Genomic DNA, 17,909 nt, shown 5'->3' with positions numbered 1-17,909 from the left:
TTTCCATAATTTCAAGAGTCGGTGTCATAAAAAATAACCCAAGACTTATTCTTTGTTTACGCATACAATAGGCTAAGGTAGGCCCATTAGTCTCGGCCCAAATTTAAAAGCCCAGAACTCGATCGGTCTTCGACGCATAAGTTTGAGGCTTGTCTCCCGACGGCTACGGCGGCGGGGGGCGATCGCAAGCACGAATCTCCGTACGAGGGCGATGGAAGCATCGGTGGTGGATGGCCGTGATGTCGTCGTGGAAGACCTCCGGTCGCAGTTGACGTCGCTCCGCATCCGGGTGGAGGTGGACCAATTTGGTTCTTTTAACCGAAGGATTTCTTCTCATTGCGCGCTAAATTTTTTTCTATTCTTGATTGGATAAATCTTAGGAATTGGAGCGGGAGAACGGGATGCTGCTTTCCCGGCTATTAGGTTGTCGCTGCTCCAAGGTACTATTACTAACGTCAGATGTACTATTACTAAATGAATTTGTACATTTGGTGTTTACTTTTCCTGATGTTGATAAATTAAGACGGTTTGCTAAATAAATCATATGACTTGGATACATCTAGTGAGTGCTGAGTTGGTGAGGACTTTAACATAATCTTTTTATGGTTCATGGATGCTGAAAATTATATTCTTATTCTTTATTTTTCTTTCTTTAGGAAAAAGATGCGGTATTTCTTCCTATTGATGGTTTGAATTTAGGTGACTCTGTTCAAGGAGAGCAGCAGCAGGATGAATTTAGTGCAACTAGAACTCCAGATGATGCTCAGAGTTTTGCTTCTTTCACATCTTCTGCTGAAACAGTTGAGTTGTAATACTATAATTAATGATGGTATCCAAACCTTTCTCGTTTGTGTTATTCTGATGCATACAAGTGCTTTCCAGCATGACAGTGATAAAGAAGGGAGTGGTTTGCATGCGGAGATTTCTACCAAGTTTATGGAGCATAAATCAAGTGGGATAACAGGTGAATGTCCAGCTCATTTAGTTTTTCGAAAAAAAGAAAAAGAATTAGGAGCAAAGGTTTGTTTTTTCAAAGCCAGATTATTTATATTATGGACGTGAAAAGCATTCAAAGGTTCATCAGTAAACTGCTAATGCTCTTCATTTTATCTTGATGACCTCGCATGTTTCGTTGGGTTTGTAAGAATTTCTGTTTCGGCATACAGGTTACTCTCCGAGGATCACACATCACTGTTCAAAGAGATACATCGCGCTGAAAATTATGTACTTCGGTCAGAGGTCTTATCTTTCGGCCTTTGTGAAATAAAACATTTTTAGTTTTCTAATAACCATGGAAGGCTAGAAGCCTTTTTAAATCATCGTCATGCTAGAAGTGCACTAACTACTTTATAGGAATCTTATGTAGTTTAATTTCACATATATAACCAAAGTATATTCTCCTGTAGGCATTGATACTTCTACTCTAGAATAGATATCATCGATATTTGGCTGCTAGATATGGCAAAGGAAAGAAATTTGCTCCTGCCTTTGCTGTTTCAGACTTACCAGGTAGTGAACTATCACTCTGAGAAAGCTGCTTGAATTCTGCTTTCTTCTGTGTGATCACAAATATTTCTCAATTAGGACTATCACCTCTGCCACACTTCTGTTTCCTCACATGGTTAACTATCTATGACCTGAAATGACCAGGCACAAAGTTGAGCCATGTCATCCTCTCTGTCTCAAAACACAAAAGTGAGACCAGAAGTTTTCTTTGATGGTCCTGATATTTTTCTTCGATCTTATTCTCTCATCTCTTATTTCCACGTACTCTTTTCTTAAATATGATGTGCTTGATGTCATTATTTATACAATGACATTACATAGTAGCTTTCAGATTCCCATATATCTTGAACTAAGTTAATTAAAACTTACAGCAGAACTTTCCAGAAAAGAAAATGGTGCATGCATGTCATTTCTTGTGAACTGTTCTGCAGGTACCACGGTTTTGCTTCGGAAGCACATGTTGAACCAACTATTGAGGTGTTATTCTTTTCTATTCTTTCTTCCACTTAGAAAGAGGTCATAACATGCCTCAGATACTAACAGGGGGCTTTGTTACTTGATTTCATCAGTCTGAGATTTTCAAGGCACTTGAGAGAACAAAGCTTTTGATTGGCAGTAAAGAAGACTCGCATTACTCCAGGTGTGGTAGAACTGACAAGGGAGTTTCATCTACTGGCCAAGTATAGTGAAATATTCTAATCCCCCTGTATTCTACTTTTTGTTTGAAGACAGTTTTTACTGAGTGTAGTGAAATGACTATTAATGACCTTCACCATTGCTGTTGAATTATTTAGTACAGGAGACATCATTTTTTATTAATATGAAATATCTGTTGCAGGTGATTTCCTTATACATCCGGTCAAATATGAGAGACATCGGAGGGAATGGGTATGCCGCATCAGAAAGAAGATGTGGTGTGTACCTATGTATATGTTTCATTCACTGATCTATAGGATTGGTTAATTTAATAGATTTTTCTGTACTTCTTTACGTGTTATTGACCATTATTTTCTTGTCCTTGTTCAGAAATTGATTATGTAAGGGTGTTGAATAGGGTCCTTCCAAAAGATATACGTGTGATAGGTTGGTGTCCTGTTCCTACAGATTTTCATGCAAGGTTAGTCTGGTATCTTCTTCTTAGGCGCTTTTAATTTTCTTTTCTTTCCAAGCAGGTAATGAGCTTTATTTAGATTAATCTTATTTGTTTACTAGAAAAACCTCTTATTGTCAATCAGTTTCTTCTTTTGTTCTGTTTGGGCACTTAAGTTCATCTGAACTGAATATTGAGCTCTCTATTTTGTCATAATTTGACCAAGCAGATCCTTAAGTTTGCAGAAATCCAAATGTTATAACTTTAGTGTTTAACTGACTGGAGACCATATTCCACCTCATTTTAATTTAAGGTCATTTTATGTGAATAACATTCGTCGAATTTAGGAACTGCTTAAACTTGGTGTATAATTGTATGTCTTGCACTCACATGCTAAGACACTTTAACATGAAAGTGTTTACATATATCAAATGTGAGCATCTGCAATTAAGCAAATGATTGCTACTAGGATAGTAAATCCAGCTGATGTTTCACACATTATTGGCCATTTATGACCTCTATAGCACATAATGAAAGCATCTAAGTGACTTTCTCATTAGACATCAATCTAGATTGGTGCTTTGTTTCATTTATGATTTACAGTTTGTTTTGTCATTCTCTTGCAGGTTCACCTGTTTGACTAGGGAATATAGATATCTTTTCTGGAAGGGGAACTTGGATATAATGGTATTTGTTCATTTATTGCTGCTAAGATTCTTAATACTCTCCATGGATTTGTCAGCAATCTTTTATGTTTGATTTTATAACAGAAAATGCAGAGAGCTGCTGCAGATTTCATTGGAGAGCATGACTTTAGAAACTTCTGCAAGATGGATGCAGCGAATGTGAGTAACTACAGGCGACGAATAACAATATTTAATATTTCCCCCTGCAATCAAAGGTAAGATATGTGCTCTGCTTGAAAGGCGGAGTTTATAAGTTGTTAAATGCCACATCTAAAGATGACTTTTAAGTTGAAAAGAAAAAGTGTTGCTAGTTTCAGTCTGTGAGCAAGAGCATGGACTTTATTTTTCTCATTTCTGAAGACAAATATATATACTTGAGGCCTTAAGATAAGTCCTCTGAATTGATTATTTAGAAAATTCTGGTTGTGAATGTTTAGTAAATTACTCTATGTATTTACTATTTACAGCTAAATGGTAATCTTGTCTGTCAAATTTGTACCTGCTAGTGACCAATTATTTTACGAAAAGGAATACTATTTTATTTTCTTCCGGTTGATGAAGCTGGATTTTGTTCATGTCATCTATAAGAGTATCGAGAAACTGTTACAAAGCATAACTACTATATAGGAGAGATGGAAAATTTCCACTATGTTCTCCTACTTCATCATTTGACGCTGTTCCCAGTTCTGTGAAGTTGCCAACTCTGACAGCTTGTTTGCTTTTATTCATGTGTGTTCTCCGGAATCCATCATAAGTAATGTAGCTAACTGACATTTATCTGTCTCATTTATTTACGTTTAATACATCCAGCTTTTTTAAAAAAAAATTATTATTCTCATTGCTCATCTCTATTTCTTAAGGTCCAATGATGATGAACTATGGGCAATGACAATCAAGGGAAGTGCTTTTCTGTGGCATCAAGTCCGCTGCATGGTTGCAGTATTATTTATGATAGGTCAAGGTCTTGAATCCCCTAATGTGAGTCCAAAGTATAAAACCTTATAGTGCAAATTACTTGCTAGAAAGGCATGAAGTAGCATAGACGTCTTTTAATTTCTGGTATGGTACAGGCTTAGGAATATTAGCAAGTTCCTATCACTCTATGCGAGTAACTTTTTTATTGTAAATAGTTGTAAAGTAGTGAGACTACTTGGATTTATTTCTATCTTTTCTATTTCATTTTAGTTTTACACGTTGCTGACTAACCTAAAGTTCTTTCATGTGTGTGTATCTGTTATAGATAGTGGATGCACTACTTGACACAAGCAAAATCCCGAAGAAACCTCAATACAACATGGCCCCAGAGCTTCCACTGCTTTTACGTTCTTGTGAATTTGATAATGTCAAATTTATTTGTTCATCAGGTACTATAGTTTATTTTAATTTGTTCTATTAGCTACAATTATGCTAAATTGCACACCCTATATACATAATGTTCTATCACAACTTCATACATAAAAGGAGAGAGATCTTTTTTTATAGGGGAAGGGAAAGGCCTCAAAACTAATTAATTTCATACAGTTTCTCTTCCCAACTGCTTACCACACTAATTCCATCAACAACTGCCCTTGCCCCTGAGCTTGCAATACTTGCGCATCTCTTTATCTGTACTTTATGGATTGAGATCATTTTAATAAAGCAAGATCATAAGATTTTCTTTTTCTTAGAGGCGGTGCTTCACTACGGAGTCTACCAACCTCTAACTGATGAGTTGGTGGCATTGATGGACATAGTTATATTGCTGATGATAGCTACTGGCCGGAGTTATTCAGGAAGGGATACACATTGAGGGTTGGAACCCGTTGCATGCACAAAAAAGGAGAGAGAAATCAGGGGCACCCATCATTCCCTCCCCTTGCTATATGTTCACGCACACACATACTAACCTTGAGTTTTGAATTTAAAGCCTTTGTGATCAAATTCATGACCATGATGGGTGTTTAAAATGTTCTCTTTAGATTCAAGTCAAGCAGTGAGTGACCACTTGAAGAAAGAATATCACAACTATATGCTCCAAGCTGCCATATTTTGTGAGGCTTTGAGTTGCTTATGCTTTCCAGGTTTGTCAATGTCAATTTTGTTATAATGCTATCTTCTTCTTTTTTTAATCTTACCTTTTGATGTAATGCAGATGCAGAGAATAGTTCATTGGTGCCTAAGCCTGATAAAAAGAAAAGAGGTCATATACCTCTCATGCTACGCCAAACAGAGCGTAAGTCTGACTATTTGAGTTTGCATTATATTGCACATCACATTGGACATTTCAATCTATTGTTCCTGGGCTCAAGATAATTCCACATGTTGATATAAATGTCTATGTTAGATATTTCTTATCTAAATATATTATTTACTTTAATCCTATGTGTCTCATATATATATAGTTATTAAGGATAATGCATCCAACTCCAAAGTTTCTCCTTTGGATCTTTTTCATGTAAAGTTGAACTCCGTAGGATCTTCAGCCTACTTTCTGCCCTTTTTCATCATGTGCTTTTATTACGTTGTACTTACTAATGTTTCAATGCACTTTAGCATCATATGAGGAACGACGAGCCAAACTCGATATGAAAACTACAAATAAGAGCTTTATTGAGCTGTCTGCTGGAATTGGAAAGTGACGGAACTGATGGATGCTGCTTGCTTGTAAGTTATCCACACAAATAGAGTTGAAATTACTTTTGTTCCGTTATCTAATAAAATTTACTCCTGTGCTATTATCTGCATTGGATTCAAAAAGCGTCATGCTATCTGACATGTATGTAGAAGTAACCCTGCTACTTAACTAGTTTTGCTCTGCTAATTCTTCTATTTACTTTTGTTGGTTGCCTGATATCTCTCTGTCATTCTGCAATCTGCATGGACCATCAGTTTCGTCCTCAAAGATCAAGAGATACGGAAAGAGGATCCAGGGAGAAAGGATACAAAGTCTCATCATTGCCATCCGTGCTCCATTCGTAGCTGAATCTAAAGGCAATTTTTTTGCTGGTTATCTCCACGTTACTTGAAGAAAATTCCAAGCTTTTGAGTACACAAATGACCTCAAATTTACTCTATACCGTGGACTATACCATAGTACCATGTCACCCACTAAATTGGCCTCATAGCTGTCTGCAATCTATATTGTTGAATCTTTAAGAAATGGAAGTTGTTGGAATTTTACTTCTTTTTTCATTTTCTGCAGCAAAGATAGCAGCACTTTTTTTTTTTTTCTTTGAGAATTTAGTGATTTCTATATTGTTAAGATTCAAACTCGAAGCTTCTTGTATACAAGGCAAACGGCATCTCATAAGTTCTTGGCAAAATATATTTTTTGAATAACCTTTTTACAAAATAGTCGGAAGTCTTAGTCAACCGCACCTACCTCGAACTTCCTTAGCAGTGTCAATGCCATCTTCGTCGTCACCACTATCACCGAGCTCTTCTCCAGCATCACCCATATTCAAATTCTACACAAATAAAAAACATTTGTGATTCTAAACAGTAGCCATTCAAATATTGCACACATGGCTACCAGAAGCACATACTGAGAAATTCATATCTCTGAAATATATGTATCCAACAAATATAACATGAGAAAAGCACAAGTTAGTCGAAAGAAGAAACTAATATATATTTGTCGATACAAATTTCACAAGATAATTTTTTTTTTCAAATTGATAATAATTTTTAAAATACAAAAACATAAACACTCTTGATTTAGGATAGAAAATCTAATGGTTGTATCATAGTCAAAATTTTATGGGGGCATAATTATACAAAATAAAGTTGAGTAAAGTATTTTTCATCTAAAAGTACAAAAGACAAAATATAATAAACCTATTTTTTTTTTTAAAAAAAGAAGAAGAAGGAAATGCATTAATTAGTTATGGATTTTATTCGCTTCGAGATTAAAATATCAACTAATCATCAACTGGTATTAAGAAAAAAAAACTAGCCGTGTGATAAACTATTAATGATAGCTAATCCATCTCTTGCAAATAATCCCAAGTCAAGATGAGCCAAAAGAAGTGTAAATCCAAATTTCTCTTGTCAAATTTAGTCGTACTTCTTCTCTTTTCTCGAAGTCTAACGGCTAGCTACCGGCTAATGCACCAATTTGTAAATTGAATAAGAAAAAAATAATCTTTTTTTCATTCACACCCTGTGTCTATTGATAATTTCAGTAATTAAATCACAAAAAAAAAATCTACTTATGATGAACGATGAAAGAATGTAATTTAATAAAATGAAAACATATAAATCAGGGTGCGAAATGAGAAATCCCCGGAAAAAAGGGAAAAAGATTCTTGCCGTCCCTTTTTAAATATAAGCCGACCGTTACCTCCAAAGGCAATCCACCAAGAAATCTTCTTTCTTCTTATTCCTCCTCCTCCTCCTCCTCCCAACTTCTCAAACCCAGATGCCTCCTCACCGCGATCCGACATCCCAACCGACTCCGATGGGCTGCTGCCTCTTCCTCCGGTGGCCCGTCGGATACCACCGGATCGCCGGGGCCGGCGAGAAGGTCTCGTCGCCGGTGAGGGTGGTGGTGGGCAAGGAGAAGAGGGTGTTCTTCGTCGACTCCTTTGTTCTCGACAAGTACCCATTCCGGGTTCTAATGGAGATGGTGAGGAATTGGGAGTCGAAGCGGAAAGATGCCATCTTTGTCGACGTCGACGCCATCCTCTTCGAGCACTTGCTGTGGTTGGTGTGCGATGATCGCTCCCGTTCCTCTTCTTCTACATTCCTTCTTAATCTGAGGGAGATAATAGAGTTCTATTCTCAGGATAACTGAGGTGAATAAGATCTGTGGATCTTAAAGTTGTCGTCTTTTTTAGATTTGTTTTGATGGGTTTGTTAATATGTATTACATTTAATGGGGGAAAAAAGGTGTGTTCTTTTTATCAAACATGGCATAGTCTAGGAGAATAAGAAGTGAGTCTGTATACTTTTAACTCCAATTCATTGGATTAATACTACAATAAAAAGTGACTTCTCGTCTTCTTTCTTTCTTTCTAAATTCACAATTACAAATGTTGAATTTATTACTTGATGATGGTGTTGACAAAAGTTGTGTATCAGCACTACAAATGATCGTCAGCTGGAGGAGCAGAGGAAATGGCATCCAACAACTAGGAAAAAGAAAAAAAACTTCCAATAGTTTATTTTATGGAACTTTATATATCCTTGGATGATTGGTGGCATATTAATTTTTTGGTGTTGAAATAAGTGAGGTAAATAAACTTCTCATCACTCGCAACCACGATCGATAGTATTTGATTTGTTAATGCACATCAGATCCTCTCATCTAAAAGTACAAACATGAGATGCACCAAATCCAACAATAAGAGGCATTTACTAAAGCGATTACTTTCCATTGACTAAATCTTGCATCAATATGTAGAGATTAAAATAATGTCTTCCTTAATACAAATTCATTGTTCTGCTGGAGGAAGACAAGCACGAACTTAAGCAAACAGATGTCATCATTCTCGGCAAATAATAAGAGACATACCAAAGGCAATATCCAGGTTCAGCACATCGGCTGTGAGCAATGGAGATGCCGAACTCTTACATGTCAAGAAAAACGAAAGGATAGAAGTGAAAAACAAAGGGAGGGACTTCCTCCAAATAACAGATAAACAGCTACTGCTGGCTAGACTTAAAAGAACAAGCAATCCATGTGAAGCACCACCCCATCTTGGGTTGTAGCTCAAGTTTGACAACTACTGCACAATTCGATTTCTGATTAGGGAACTCGGAAGTGTGCGCTTCATTGGAATTTGTAATGTACTGGTCAGAGCTCATGCTAGTCTTTCAATGGCTTTGCCTCTAACCCCCCTTCTCGGCGGCTGATTAAGCTGAAGGGCATGTGGGTCCCTAATATTTTGTCCCAGATCGAGAAGAAAGGTTGCGAGTAATTATACTTCAACCCCTGAAGCTGATGATGTATATCATGATATGCAGTGTTGTTCTGAAAAATGAGGTGGAAGATGTTACCCGGCAGCCAAAGGCCGCAATGATCATCGACAGTCTTGATCACAGCAAAGCAGAAGAAAAAGGCAGCAGTCCTTGCTGTCATCCCAGAAATTAGGAAGGATATGGCCCCACCAAAGGTGTCCAAAAGGAGACCCTCCAATGGATGATTGTAAAGTGCCCCAATAGCGTAGGGAACAACCAGTCGATGATGCTGGGAGTGAATATGGCGGTATAGAAACTTGTTCTGGTGCATGTATCGGTGCACAAAATATTGCCATGTGTCCATCACTAGCATCGCCATGAAGATTTGGATGAGCAGAACTACAATAGGTGGTTGGGCTATGATCTCTGTTGAACTTCCCTTAGAAGTTACCTGCAACAAATGAGGAGGAATTGAATAAAGATCCTCAGATAGTACAAGTGAAACAAGCGTCTTACAAAATTTTGAAGCATTTAGATCATATAATTGAAGCACCAATTGGAATTTCGACACTCAAATGCGTGCGTAGGCAAAGATGACCTCACTACTTATTTGATGAGAATGACACATTGCTCATAAATCTCAAGTAATAAACTTCACCAAATTTGCTACACATTCAAATCAAGTATATCTGTATATGCGACACCAAGGTACCAGCAAAATTAATATCTGTTTGCAATCTAATGTTCTATGAGCTATTAATGCTAACGTTACATGTCTCCTCGGCCAACATATCCTTTCAACATGAAAACTTATTTATGACCTTCCAGAAAGAAATCCGTGATGCATATTTGCCTCCTTCAGAAAGCTAATACCCTATGCTTTGCCTCTTAAATAAGGCTTGGAACATCTACAAAACCACATCAAGTTGGCGCGCCTTATAAAATTACTTATTTCATGAAAGTCATATGGCACTTGGGGTAATAGATTAAGCTATAAAGTATAAACATGCATGATGATACGCATTCTTAAATGAAGAATTTTCAGCTCTATCAGCTTCCTGCAGCATGTTGTGCTGAACTCATTCATAACCCAAGCACAATTTCTCATATTCTTATCTTACTCTATGTATATTGAGTGATTCAATGATTTTGATGAATATCATGAGTTCATGACACATTACTCTACACTTTCCAAAAGAAAAGTTGTAGCAGTAATTTGCACAAAATCATCTAATATTTGCAAATAATGCATGCAACTTAAGCTAACCAAGTGAAGAATTCCCTTCAAAACATACACACGTATGAGATCCCACTTCCTATAGATATGCTCTAACCTTATCATCCCACATTCTAAAACAAAAACAAAAAAAAATTTCCACCACATTGGCCTAATTTCGCATACAACCATTTCCTAAAAGTGATATCTTAACAGACCACTCAACTAGCAATATATCAAAAATACCAAGAAAACTGGGGTAGTATAGCTTCTAATTCTCACCAAGAACAGCAGTTGAGCAACCGTGGCTTGCGCTAGCTGTTGGATCAAAACTCCCTTGATCACGGCCGACAAGGGCACCAAATTCTTCTGATCTTCCTCTTTGCGGGTATGCAACCTGTATTGATCTAATGGCGGCAAAAGCTGATACATGCCGGCGTAGAGCCAGTACACTACGATCGGGGCAAATGTGCCCATTAGCTCATCGCTCATATAGCCTTCCCAAAAGACCATCTTTTTTCGAAAAAAAAAAACACCCAAACGAAAGCTAAGAAGAAGAAGAAGAAGGAGAAGAAGAAGAAGAAGAAGAAGAAGAAGAAGAAGAAGAAGAAGAAGAGATCAACGACCCATGAGGCTAAAAAGATATATTTTGCAATAAAAGAGGTGATTTTGTCGCACCACCATCGCAGATCTAGATCAAAAACAAGGTTCCAAACCGTGATTCAAAGATAGAGATGCCAACAGTTGAAGAAAGAGCTCCGATTGACATACAAAACGATTCCGGAATCGAATAGGATGGTTGAAAACCTTTACAGAATGTGCTTAGAAACGAAGAAAATTATATTAAACAAAAAATTGGAAATGTGGAGTGGTTTTAACTTTGAAGGGGACAAGAGAAAACCTAGATCACCCCTGGTTCTACTCTATTCAAATATTATTTCGCTCAATATATGGGAAGATTAACATTATTATTAAGAGGGATAAGAGTTATAAAAAAAACACCCTCAAAATTCTCCTTTATTTATCTTTAATATCACATTGTAGTAATAAATTTTCTTTTTAACCTAATGAGGACAAATGGCACATATATACTCATCACGTGCATAGCGACTAATTCGCTCTTAGTGCAATAATTTTCGAATAGATATGGTGGCAAACATATCTATTGAGGTGAGAGACTACAGCTAGGATTTGTGATGATATGAATCCAAGAACTATAAAAGAATTTTTCTACTTACTCTTGTTGGAGAAACATGGTGCTAATGACTATGGATTATTTTCACTCTATTGACAAAAGATCGGAAACTGAACCCACTCGGCGACACTAGGTCAAGCTAAACTGTGATGGTTCATTTGTCCCAACTACTAACAATGGCGGAGGAGGGTGGACTTTTAGGGATTCTGATGTTGATATTCTTCTTGCAAGTGGAGCTCCAATCAAATGTCAGACGGCTATTTACGCTGAGGCTTAAATTATTAGAGAGCCTTTAAATTATGCTAAAGCTCTAAAGATCAGCAATCTATATATTGAGACTAACTCCTTAATGATGGTGTAGACCATAAGGAAAGGGGGGAGATAGCTGGGCCATGAAAAACTTTGATTGAGGACATTAAGCATTTACTCTCTAATTTTAGCAAAGTGATGATAAACTATATTTTTAGAGAGGCTAATTTTGTAATTAACTGGCTAGCTAATTATTCTAGAACATCTCTGTGTTTTAGTGGGAGGACTCAATCATCCCTGATTTCATCTCAATTTTGGGCAAAGAAGTTATGACTACACATAGAGGAGGGGTAAAGGGTGTAACATTTTAGCCTCCTCGTCCATTTTGAATAAAGTTTTCTTTTTCTGAAAAAAAAAATGAAATTTTAGTATATATATAAAATATATGGATCAAATTTCAACCGGATCCGTGGCGCAATGGTAGCGCGTCTGACTCCAGATCAGAAGGTTGCGTGTTCGATTCACGTCGGGTTCAAAATCCCGATCCAAAACGGATTAAAATTTTCCTAGATTTTGCTTCCAAAGAACTAAACTAATTTGGGCTTCAAATTTTAAACATCCAATTTTGGGCTTCTCTTGCTTTCCATTTTGGGCTGCTCCTGAGAGACCCAATCATGAGTAAATCACACACAAAGTAAACAACAAATGAATTTAACTTGATTCGATGCAATTTCCCACACATAATAAAGCATTAAATACCGCTCAAAATGCTTCAATCAGTAATAAAAGTTCGAAGAAGATCTACATCCTTGCATTTATGAACCCTCTATCGTATTTATTTTAGATGATGTGAGGTTATTGTGTGTACTCTCATTAGGAGCAAGGAGGCATATATGGAGGTGGAGGTAGCAGCTTGGCAGATGGAGGAGCACCATCCTTCACTATGAAAACAGTATCCATTCCCCATATCATATGCCTCTCCAGATGGCAGTGCAGGAACCAAACACCTGATCACAATACAAGATAAAGGATAAAGATCATAACATTATTTATAACGAGCTTTTATAATTCTTACATGTAGCATTTGATCTGTTGACTTTGAGTTATTATAATTGAGATAATTTTGGCCGAACTTGTTTCTTCAATTTTCTCATACATTTCTTCTCACATCATTTCTATACACAAGAAAAAGAAGGAAACAGGAAGGAAAAAGAACAATTTTATAACCTACTTTCGAGTAATTTGGAACTCACCAGGATTATTAGCAGCAAATCTGATGGCCACCCATCCATCTCTTGGAATCCCAATAGTGTTCTTCAATGGAGGATCCTTCAAATTATATCTCAAAGGATCCCTTCTCTTATCAAAATTACCAAAGCCCCATCCTATCACATAGAAGCTGTAGCCATGCAAGTGCATCGGGTGGCTCTCTGCTAGCACCAAGGAAGTCCCTTGGAACACCACCTCCACACTTCTTCCATATTCCACAAATCTCACCTCTGTCCCCTTACTTGGCATCAGGAGGCTCAGTGGCTGGTCTTCTGCTGTGAAATTATAAAAGTAAGGGGGCCTGCTAGGGAAATTTGCACCAAAAACTCCAAAATTCCTTCTATGGTATGCTTGTAATATATCAATGGCAGGGTTCACAAAGCTAATATTGTTAAGGCTTGCCGCTAGTCTTGTGCCGTTAGGACCTGCGCATGAACTTTGGCGACAGGCAAGCTCATTAACAGAGACTGTCATGAACACCAGATCGTCGAATGTTGATGGTACATCAATTGGGTGCTCCTCACTTGCTAAACTGCGGAGCGAGAAGGTGAAGTTAGTAGCGGCGGCAGTATCGTTGTAGTAGGGAAGTTGTGGAAGGAGAGGAGTGGCAGATTGAAAGCTGCCATTGGAGAGGTATTCAAGGATGGCAGTGGTGGTGGTGTTGTCGATGGTGGCAGCGGGGAGGAACTGAAAGGCTCTTGCGGCCATGTAGTATAAGTTGTTAGGAGATTGGTTAGCTTCAAGCAGAAAGTCCATGGTCTCCCCTGGGAATATTAACATGTAGTCTGTTGTTAAAGGTTTGGTGTAGCTTCCATCTGATCCAACGATGGTGATTCGATGATGAGAGACTGCGAAGAAGAGCCCGGTGCTCATCGCTGCATTCACAACTCGGAGGAGATATGTCTTTCCATGTTCTACTAGCATTCTGAAGGTTCCTGCAGGAGAAATAGTTGCAGTAGAAGAATAATTAAGGGGGAAGAGCTAAAAGTTCATATATAACTAGCTAGCAGTACTTCCATATAAATACATCGTGACCAAAATTTCATTCAATCTACTATATATATTTGTTTACCTGCCTGTTAATATATTTTCTCGACACAGTAATTAAGTTGAATTCATTAACCTATATATTTAATTGAGAGATAGAGAGAGACCAGGGGATGAGCAAGGGAAGACGTCTCCTGGTTGGCCATTAATGGTATATGCATCTGATCTGTTGTAGTTTCCTCCTGTTTCAAGTGCTCTCCTGAATACCAAATCCACGTCCTCCTTCCACCACTCTCCTGTTTAGAGAAAATAATCTTAGCCCTCATTATTTTTCTTCTTCTCCAAAATGTACTCGTTCTGGCCTATAATGATACACGAGTCCCCGCTGTTGCAGGATACAATATTCAGTCTTATCTTTATTACTGACTAGGTTGTTTCTGTGATCACTGGAAGTTAATGACCACTTAAGTGCAAGAATGGAACCAAACACACTGAGACACTCATTTGATATAGAAAATTTTGGAAGAAGAGAGAAAGTACAAACCAAGTATGATTACGAGCTCTTCATCGGGCCTTGGGTAGGGGTATCCAGTCCCTGGTTTCGGATACACTACGATGGCGCCATGGATGGTGGCTCGATTGAAATCATTATGTGCATGCCACCATAAAGTTCCTTCTTCCGTGGAGAAGATGACGGTGTAGTTGAAGCTACCTCCAGGATGGATTGGGCATTGTGTGATGTATGCTGGGCCATCTGACCATGGATTCCTTGGTTGCTTGGCTCCATGCCTACTTGATAAAATACATATATGTTAGAATAGACTCAAAGATCAAGTCTAGTCACACTATTCATTTCTATAATCACAAAGTATAATAATAATTTAAACTCGCAAAATATATGTAGAATAAATTTAAGGCACTTTCTCTAATTGATGCAGTGTATACCAGTGGATAGTGATGTTCCCTTTTACATGATTGGAGACCTTGACCACCATTGTATCTCCTTTCTCAACATACAAAGTTTGGCCAGGAAACTTCCCATTAACTGTCAATATCCTTTTTGTTCTACACAGCCGAGTGTAAGGAGCTTCTTCAACCTTGGACATTTCACAACACACATCAACCATAAATTAAGGTGCATTTTGAGCAGAAAATTAACTGATCCCATAACCTAATAAGATTCAGTAGAGAGAATAGACTAACATTGAAAACATGGTAATGGGTCATGGAACAAACTGGGCAAAATAGTAGTAGCCCATGCAGCAGTAGCAGCAGCTGAAGGCAAAAGCACTTCATCTCTTAGTTGTAGAAGAAGTCTAAACCATATATATAGTCTGGTGGTATTTGGGTTAATGGAGTTTATATAGTGGATTCGAGGTGAGTGCATTTTATTTAAGACTGGTTATAAGTGGGGTGCATGATGGAGACGTTGCACCCGAGAGATGAGATCGAATTGCTCTCATCCATGGCTTTATACATGGATTGTCCAGGTTAATTGGAGAGCTTCTGTAAGCCTGCCATACTTGGTTATAGTACTCTAATGGATTTGACTGGGGGAACATGAAGTTAAACAGATTTATGGGCCACAGAGAAGCATCATAGTAGAACATTCTCAAGTCCCTACTAGAACTTAGCTCTGATCCCTTATATCACATAAACATGCAAGTTCTTGATAGTAACTGTCACTTGGGCTGTGAGTGCTTTGGTGGTTGGAATATTTAACTATATCTATAGCCTATAGGTGTTTAGACCAGGCCATGAATTAAGATGGCAGGTAACAAATTTAGCACCCAAAGGCATTATCTTGTTTGCCATCTGATACAGAATAGGAACAAGAATTGCATGGCTATAGAAGGCAAATCCTATCATATAATCTCCTAATCCTTAATGCTTTGCTTTATTAATCAAAAAACTGTGATGAATGCTTACCTCGTGCCTCCCCGGGTTCGGATCACAAATCGCAGCATTGACATCCAAGCCCATTAACCCGCTGCAAATTTGCATTATTGACCAGACGTTAACGCTCCCTTTCTCCGTGTACGTGCTCCTTTCTTTTTGGATAACGGATAAGGCGTGATCCGAACCATTTCCATGTCCCACTTCGCTCCTCCACCTCCTCTTCCTTCGTCGCCGACTATCTTCTCCAACCCAACTCCATGAATCTTCTCCAACCTCCTCCCCATTTCTTTCCTCCTCCCTTCAAACCCCATTACCGTCCCCTCTCCACCCCACCTCGCGCCTCCCTCTCTTCTACTCCTACTGTAACCTCCCACCCCGGCGCCGTCATCGTCGGCGGCGGCCTCTCCGGCCTCGCCGCCGCCACCCACCTTTCCTCCCTCTCGGTCCCATTCCTTCTCCTCGACTCCTCCGACTCCGTCGGCGGCCGCGTCCGCACCGACCGGCTCGACTCTTTCCTCCTCGACCGCGGCTTCCAGATCTTCCTCACCTCCCTCCCCGAGCTCCGCCGCCTCCTCCACTTCCCCTCCCTCAGCCTCCAGCCCTTCTACCCCGGTGCCCTCGTCTTCCACTCCGGCGAGTTCCACCTCCTCTCCGACCCCTTCCGCTTTCCCCTCCGCTCCCTCTCCTCCCTCCTCAACCCCATCGGCTCCTTCGCCGACAAGCTACTCGTCGCCTTCCACCGCCTTCGTGCCGCTATAACCCCCGACGATCTCCTACTCTCCAACTCCGAGACCTCCGTCTACGACCACCTCGTCTCACTCGGCTTCTCCCATTCCATGATCGACCGTTTCCTCCGCCCCTTCTTCGCCGGGATCTTCTTCGACAAAGACCTCTCCACCACCTCCCGCCTCTTCGATCTCGTCTTCAAGCAACTCGCCCTGGGGGACAACGCCCTCCCCGCCGCCGGCATCGCCTCCATCCCGCTCCAAATCGCCGACCGCCTCCCGCAATCCTCCATCCGCCTCAACACCCGTGTAGTCGCCGTCGATCCCGTGACCTCCGCCCCTGCCTCCGTAACACTCGAAAACGGCGATATCATCACCGCTGATTTGGGAGTAATCGTAGCCGTCGATCAACCCGAGGCCAAGAGGCTTCTTCCCCAAGCGTTCCCATCAGAACCGGGTAAGACTACCGCCACGTTTGAAGGGAGAGAACGTTAAAAAAAATTAAAAAAAATTGAGAAAATAATTTTCCTTTTCTTTTTGTCCAAACAGGAGATAAAATTAAAAGGCCTCCCCGGAGTACCACGTGTTTATACTTCTCTGCGGATCGGGCGGCGATCAAGGACCCGATACTCATCCTAAACGGATCGGGTAAGGGGATCGTGAACAATATGTTCTTCGTGACCAACGTGGCCCCCTCGTACGCGCCAAAGGGAAAAGTTCTCGTCTCTGTGTCGCTGGTCGGGGCGTTTCTGGATCGGTCGGATGAGGATCTGACGGCGGAGGTGGTACGGGAACTCGGGGAGTGGTTTGGGGATGGCGAGGTTAGCGAGTGGAAGCATCTGAGGACTTATCGGATCGGGTTCGCCCAGCCGAATCAGACACCGCCGACGGATCCGATAGGGAGGGACCCGAGGGTGGACGATGGGGTGTACATGTGTGGCGACCACTGGAGCTGGGCCACGTTTGATGGGGCGTTGGTCGCCGGGAGGAGAGCTGCGGAGGCGATGGTTAGGGATAGGAAGATCTCAGCCGTATGATCATTTTTATTTGCATTCTTTGATCTAATTGTCGCATAATTGTCATATTATGGATCACATAATAAATACAGGAATATATTTATCAATTATGTCTCAGTGCTAATTTTACACACAAAAAAAAGGCCCCTCTATTATGTAGCTTATTTGGAGGGTCAGGTCCCAAACTAATG

The 17,909-nt window shown here is 39.7% G+C and overlaps 5 protein-coding genes and 1 non-coding gene across 8 annotated transcripts; 4 read left to right on the top strand and 2 right to left on the bottom strand.

Annotated features, from left to right (window-relative positions):
• The first annotated feature begins 105 nt into the window (after nt 1–105).
• LOC140785571 (uncharacterized) lies at nt 106–6,453 on the top strand. 3 transcript variants are annotated; one of them, XM_073133468.1, is made up of 18 exons: nt 106–295; nt 381–440; nt 657–800; nt 883–964; nt 1,167–1,239; nt 1,938–1,983; nt 2,076–2,186; nt 2,345–2,420; nt 2,533–2,623; nt 3,223–3,283; nt 3,367–3,497; nt 4,143–4,260; nt 4,523–4,646; nt 5,241–5,342; nt 5,414–5,494; nt 5,815–5,925; nt 6,020–6,037; nt 6,151–6,453. In XM_073133468.1, the coding sequence occupies exons 1-16, from the start codon at nt 212–214 to the stop codon at nt 5,898–5,900; spliced, it is 1,470 nt and encodes a 489-aa protein (XP_072989569.1). In that variant the 5' UTR covers nt 106–211; the 3' UTR covers nt 5,901–5,925; nt 6,020–6,037; nt 6,151–6,453. The 3 variants fall into 3 exon arrangements, 2 of the variants coding, with proteins under 2 accessions (XP_072989569.1, XP_072989568.1); XR_012108484.1 differs by lacking the exon at nt 6,020–6,037 and having other exon boundaries at nt 4,950–5,342; XM_073133467.1 differs by lacking the exon at nt 6,020–6,037.
• A 1,166-nt stretch (nt 6,454–7,619) lies between these two features.
• LOC140787139 (uncharacterized) lies at nt 7,620–8,263 on the top strand. Its single transcript, XM_073135919.1, has one exon. It carries the CDS (start codon nt 7,682–7,684, stop codon nt 8,054–8,056), a length of 375 nt encoding a protein of 124 aa, XP_072992020.1. The 5' UTR covers nt 7,620–7,681; the 3' UTR covers nt 8,057–8,263.
• Nucleotides 8,264–8,615: 352 nt separating this feature from the next.
• LOC140787759 (very-long-chain aldehyde decarbonylase GL1-9-like) lies at nt 8,616–11,381 on the bottom strand. The gene is made up of 2 exons (XM_073136853.1): nt 10,661–11,381; nt 8,616–9,613 (listed from the first exon to the last, which is right to left on the bottom strand). The coding sequence occupies exons 1-2, from the start codon at nt 10,889–10,891 to the stop codon at nt 9,071–9,073; spliced, it is 774 nt and encodes a 257-aa protein (XP_072992954.1). The 5' UTR covers nt 10,892–11,381; the 3' UTR covers nt 8,616–9,070.
• A 904-nt stretch (nt 11,382–12,285) lies between these two features.
• TRNAW-CCA (transfer RNA tryptophan (anticodon CCA)) lies at nt 12,286–12,357 on the top strand. The gene has a single exon. It is a non-coding gene; the product is annotated as a tRNA-Trp (tRNA).
• A 160-nt stretch (nt 12,358–12,517) lies between these two features.
• Nucleotides 12,518–16,141, bottom strand: LOC140787757 (putative laccase-9). Its single transcript, XM_073136850.1, has 6 exons — nt 16,008–16,141; nt 15,024–15,175; nt 14,623–14,867; nt 14,246–14,374; nt 13,076–14,026; nt 12,518–12,829 (listed from the first exon to the last, which is right to left on the bottom strand). The coding sequence occupies exons 1-6, from the start codon at nt 16,080–16,082 to the stop codon at nt 12,696–12,698; spliced, it is 1,686 nt and encodes a 561-aa protein (XP_072992951.1). The 5' UTR covers nt 16,083–16,141; the 3' UTR covers nt 12,518–12,695.
• Nucleotides 16,142–16,234: 93 nt separating this feature from the next.
• Nucleotides 16,235–17,825, top strand: LOC140787758 (15-cis-phytoene desaturase, chloroplastic/chromoplastic). Its single transcript, XM_073136851.1, has 2 exons — nt 16,235–17,159; nt 17,252–17,825. Exons 1-2 carry the CDS (start codon nt 16,235–16,237, stop codon nt 17,737–17,739), a joined length of 1,413 nt encoding a protein of 470 aa, XP_072992952.1. The 3' UTR covers nt 17,740–17,825.
• The last annotated feature ends 84 nt before the right edge of the window (nt 17,826–17,909 follow it).

The sequence above is a fragment of the Typha latifolia genome, chromosome 4 (assembly GCF_019914945.1).
Source record: "Typha latifolia isolate L0001 chromosome 4, TyphaL0001v2, whole genome shotgun sequence".
Lineage (NCBI taxonomy): Eukaryota > Viridiplantae > Streptophyta > Magnoliopsida > Poales > Typhaceae > Typha > Typha latifolia.
The sequence above is the reverse complement of the archived record's forward strand: the minus strand, read 5'-3'. Positions and strand labels throughout refer to the sequence as shown.